Source organism: Varanus komodoensis, unplaced genomic scaffold, assembly GCF_004798865.1.
Source record: "Varanus komodoensis strain SLA01 unplaced genomic scaffold, ASM479886v1 scaffold40, whole genome shotgun sequence".
Lineage (NCBI taxonomy): Eukaryota > Metazoa > Chordata > Lepidosauria > Squamata > Varanidae > Varanus > Varanus komodoensis.
Window position 1 is genome coordinate 8,361,819 of NW_025335942.1, and position 5,537 is coordinate 8,367,355.

The 5,537-nt window shown below is 57.0% G+C and overlaps 1 protein-coding gene across 1 annotated transcript in view; it reads right to left on the bottom strand.

Moving 5' to 3' along the window:
* HBEGF (heparin binding EGF like growth factor) overlaps positions 1-5,123 on the bottom strand; it is a 14,100-nt gene extending 8,977 nt beyond the window's left edge. The window contains exon 1 of the mRNA XM_044442838.1: positions 4,937-5,123. Coding sequence (XP_044298773.1) covers positions 4,937-5,123 — 187 coding nt within the window. The remainder of the gene's footprint in view (positions 1-4,936) is intronic.
* Between the last annotated feature and the right edge of the window lie 414 nt (positions 5,124-5,537).

Genomic DNA, 5,537 nt, shown 5'->3' on the forward strand with positions numbered 1-5,537 from the left:
GCGGGGTGAACTTAGGTGACTGCCCCGGAGGCGGCCGGCGGGGACAAGCCGGCGGGCGCGGACTGCGGGCGGGTCTCTCTTGCCTTCCACGAAGCGGGGAGCCCCTGAGGAGGCCGCGCTCCCCACAGCTTTCGCCTGGCCAGCGCGCTGCGAGATGGCGACCGACCGACCGACCGCGGTGGCCCATCCGGCCGCCCTTCCGCACTCCTCTCAGCCCCTCTGCCCTGCCTGGAGGACACGAACCGGCTCCCGGGCAGAGTGGAACCAGCCTCGGGGTGGCCTGATCCCGGACCGTCCGTCCGTCGGGCTCGGGTGCAGGCAGGCCGAGCGAGGGTGCCCCAGCCCAGCCCAGCCCCACCGGCCCTGGGGCCATCTTGGCCCCTCCTCCTGTGCCAGAAAAAAGACGGAGAAAGCAGAGGGAAGTAAGGGAGGGCCAGAAATAGAACATGGCATTTCATGCCCCCCTCGAGATTCTGCGAAAATGTCCGGAGATTGCGCAAAGGAAGGGAAGCCGCTGCTTTCTTAGAAACGGCCAGCGCCTCCCTCAGCGGGAGGGGGAGAGCGGGGCACGCTACCATTGCTCTTGGGAAGGTGCTGGGGAGCCCTCTGGGACCCAGCTGCATGCTCCTCCGATCTTTCCTTTAGTCAGGTAGTCGCCCCAGCAATCAGGTCTGGAGTTCTCTGGATGAAGCTGACTTCCCGGACCCTTTCCAGTCTCATTTCCAAAGCGGTTTTGGGACAGACACTGGTCTCGCGGGTGGACAGCTTGCTCTGGGGTGGCACAGCAACCTGGTTGGTTCCACACCCCACAAGTCCAGTCCCAGGTTGACCAATGTTGACCCCAAATCGCCCTCGTCCCTGCCTATTTTAGCTTGCAGTCCCCACTGCCAGTAAGCAAGCTTTAGGAAAGGCATTTGGGAACGGGGGGAATCACGGCAGAGGCTGGGAAGTCACCCAGGGAGGGGTGACTGAGGAAAGGGGGGTCACAGAGTTCAGGCCGAGCAGGTGGGAGCCCCTTGCCGACCCCTCGCTTTTCGCACTCCGGTCCAAGGCCTTCCTTCCAGCTCTCTTGACATGTTCTGTGTGTGAGGAGGCGAGGCAGGGCCCCCTTCCATGGGGGCAGCTTTAAACCCTGTTGCACCAGCCCCCTTGGAAAGCTCCTTCTGGCAAAATTGAAAATAGGCCCTTCAGTGAGCTCTCAGTGTGTGAATTAAGAGTCCCTTTACCTTGGGACTAGATGCTTTCTTTGAACTGCTGTTCTTAATTTAAAGCATTGTTTTTACTGGGTGGTATTTGCACTGTTTTGCTTTGCGGGTGGACGCTAATTGCAGGTCTCCTCGAGCGAGAGGGAACTGTTTCACTCATGTGCAGGTTTCTGTGAGCAGCTGGTTGCACTAGAAGGACCCCCGGTGTGACAAAGAACAGCTATTCTTATGTCCTCTTTGCACAAACAGATGGGTAGAAATACAGGACTGTTATGTTCAGGGTAACATGTAAGAAACCGCACAGGGGCCCTACCTTAACTCGCCTGTGCTTCAGCACAAACCCGCCTTGAAGAAAAGAAATCCATCCTGAACACAGAACAAGTTCTCCTGTTCAGGATGACAGATTATGCTGCTATGAGGGACAGATGTCTTTGAATCACAGAATCATAGAAGAGCAGACTTGGAAGGGGCCCGGAAGGCCATCGAGTCCAACCCCTCCTGCTTCAGGACACTACTTTTCACTGTCCCACTCAGAGGGCTGCCCAGTTTCTTCCTGAATGCCTCCAGCGTGGGAGAGCCCCCCACCTCTCCAGGCAGCTGGCTCCACTCTCATATTGCAGTGACCGCGAGGAAGCTCTTCCCGGTGTCCAGCCTGAATCTGGGCTGTCGCAGCTTGAACGGATCATTCCGTGTCCTGCCCTCTGGCATCAGCCAGAAGAGATCTTGACCTTCCTCTTTGTGGCAGCCTTGGAGGTGCTCATAGAGGGATACCGTGTCCCCCTCAGCCTTCTCTTCTCAAGGCTGAACAGGCCCAGTCTTTGCTGCCAAAGAAACAAAAGCCACCACGGGACGGTTTCTGTCAAGGTTGTACCCACACCCCAACGTTTATCTGAAGTGAAAGTGGGTGGGTGGGCGAGGAACTCGTGGTGGGTGGGCTCATGCCTCCCTCCCCCGCACATGCACCGTTTGCCCAGTGTGACCTTTCTTATTGCTCCGAGCTGCGTTTCTGTCCCTGGCGGCTGAGGCAATCGGGCTGAAATGGCTTGTTACCTATTTGGCTAGCAGCCAGCTTGGATGACGTGGCCGGGGAATGAGGAAAGAGTCGCAGAAACTTCAGGCACCTCCCCAGTGCTGGGAAGGGCTCCAGGAAGGCCGCTTCCAACGTTATCCTGAAAGAAACCCTTTTGAACATGCTTGGCAAGCATTGGCACACCGATGAGAGGACGCCCTGCTTGAGCGGCTTTGCCTAATCCAAGGGTGAAGTATTTGGGGATGGGTTTTAAGAATGCGTCAACAGGAGAGGTGTGCCTTCTCACACATTACGAAGCCATCTTGGGAAAACCCTTGAGCCCCATGACTTGTCAATGTAGGTCGAGATTAGGGAACGGTTTTGTTTGTTTGTTTGTTTGTTTAAGTTTCTATATGCCATCCCCTTGCTATATAGCCTCAGGACGGCTCACAGAAATAAATAAATACAGTATAAATAACAATTGCAATTAAAACCCGGAAACACCCTGGAAACAGTTGGTACTGGGGGCCAAGTCCTGTGATCCCTCGCCATGTGCCAGGCTGGTCGGGGCTGGCTGGAGCTGCAGGCTGGCCACTTCTAGGGGGCTGCAGGTGTCCCGTCCAAGGAAGACCACGGTGGAGGCCAGACACGGCGCCAAAGACCGGCTCGGTGCGTCTGGAGCCTGCCAGCTGGCCATGCAACGGCTCACAATGAATAACCAGCCAGTCCGCAGTGCCCAGCTGCTCCCGGCACTGTGGCTGGTTTGTGGACGACGGCCACCCGCAGCCTGTCGCGTATGGGGTGGTGGTTGTGCCAGAGCACGCGGCCACGTCCATCCCCAGTGGGCACAAGGGAGCCGCATGAACGAAGCTCGTAGCAAGAGCCGCAGGTAAGGATTCTGCACACATCTCCCTGGGCCATTTCCGGTAGGAGCTGCTCCACTAAATGCCCAAGTGGCACTTTGCTCTTCATTTATTATATTTATATCTCACTTTTTTCTTCCAAGGAACCCAAGGCAGCTCGCGTCATTCTCCTCATCCTCCCAATCTTACCCTCACAACAACCCTGTGGTGTGGGCGGGCTGAGAGTCTGTGACTGGCCCAAAGTCACCCCTGTGGCTCCATGGGGACTAGAACCCACACTGCCTGAGTCCCCGCCCCACACTCTTCCCCACTCCGTCTCTCCTGAACTGAGCCCGACCCCTTGGGAGCTGGCATGGCCTGTTTTGCTTGCCATCCTTTCGCTCTAGTTGCTCAAGAAAGAGGAAAATCCGTTTTCATGGCTGCGTGTGTCACTGTCAAGAAACCCCCGTCAGCCCTGTCCAAACCACATTTGAGAGGGAAGCTGAGTTTTGGCAACTGTAAAAACATGGTGCTTTCAGAAATGTCGCATGTGGCTCCCACTTCTCTTCCCCAAGCAACTAGAGTCTGGCAAAGTGTCGGAAAGGTGGAGGATGCAGGAACAGCCAAGTCCACCAAAAATGCGCTAGAGGGTCTCACTGGGAAGAGGTCCCTGCATGCCATGTCCTGTGGCAAGGGCGATCCCCTCCGAGTCTCCCTCCGCAGCGATAGCTCACCCGGTGAGAGCTGCTGTCAGGGCCTGCGGATTAACCTCTCCGTAGCTTCGCCTGGCCAGTGTCTGCTTCTTTTGACAGGTGATGCCTCTGGGGTATAGACTCACCGACACTGTGCATTTTGGGATCATAGGGGCAGCTCACCTGGGCACCTCCAACAATCCCACCCAAAAAAGGTTTAAAAAAAAAAGAAAGGAAGGCAGGCTGAAAGAAATATTTGTGGCCATGTGCAGACGGGCTGTGAGCTGCTTGGGCCCTTTGGAGGGACTTCCACGGACTGTCACTTCAGAGGTTATGACGAGCAAACTGCAGGAAAAGCAAGAGGCGAATCGGCCGCCGTCCCTTTTGTGGCCGCTGAGCGGAGAGGAAGGTGAGAAGGCCAGGTGAAAAGGGGCCGTGGGTGCTGCTGTCGGTCTCTCCCGCACACGGCATGGATGGCTCCCCCCCCCGGGACGCCCAACCCGAGCTAGAAATGCCGTGCAGTGGAATTGCGCACGGCTTTGACTGAGTGTGCAACAGCCTTTGTGTCGGGGCATTTTTCCCGATTGACAACCGGGGCACCAAAGTGCCTGGGATGGAGGCTGCGAGCCTCGGGTGACACCATCCTGCCACCTTGTGGTCTCTGTCGAATTCGACGCGCTTTTTAAAAGCCTCGCTCCGGCCTTCAAAGCTGCCTGGAAAATCACGCGGATAGCGGGATCTGAGCTCACTGAAGCTTGTGGGCAGCGCTCTTCCAGGCCAGAGAGCCTCCATGAAGCACGGGACGGACGGGGCCTCCCTCCCTTGCCGAACTTGCCTCTGGCTGGGTTTCTTCCCATTGCTGGGCAGGATCCTGCAACCCCCTGCTGCTGCAGACCTCGGATGGAGGAGAGGCATCGATTCGTGGGCGGGATGCACCCAAACCAGAAAGAAATTCCACCAGGCGGGAGAAGAACGAGCGGAGGTGCCGGCAACTCTCCTGGGGCCCCGGACAGAAGCTGAGGCAGCAGCCGGGACGAGCAGCTGTGCGAGCGATGGTCCACCGAAGATGCAGGAGAAGCCATGCCAGAAAGAGGGGTGCTGCCTTCCTGCCACGGAGGACCTGCACCTCCTGCCCTGAGTGGGGGCGGCCGCACAAGCCCGGCCCCGCCAACACCACCCCGAGCACACCGCTCTGCAACAGGGAGCGGGCGATCGGACCTGGGCCCCTCACGAGGCGGCCCTCGCGCCAGGCGAGCAGGAGGACGGTCCCCGTGACCGCAGGCTTCTCAGAGGCACGCTGTGCGCCCGGCCTCACCCGAGCGGCCGCGGCGGAGCCAGGCGTTTCAGCGGTCGGGAAGGTCACGGTCCTGTGCATCGCATTGGGCCAAACCCGACCCAACATGGAAGAGTTCGTTTATCTATCTATGTATTTATTTAAAACTTTTTAAGATTGTCCCTTTCTGTAGTCTCCGGACGGTTTAACAGTAAGACAAAATAAAATAAAACACGGCATCCTAATCAAATTCTTAACCAGTCAACAATAAAACCCATATTAAAAACAGTCAGACCTTAAAACATTGGGGAAACAAAAAGGTTTTAGCTTGGTGCCAAAAAGAATGAAGTGTCAGTGCCGGGCAAACCTCTCTGGGGAGCATATTCCACAATTGGGGGCCACTGAAGAGAAGGCCCTGCTCCGGATCGTCACCCTCCTGATCTCCTCCTCAGTTTGTTCTCTCTCTCTCTCTCTCTCTCTCTCTCTCTCTCTCTCTCTCTGTGTGTGTGTGTGTGT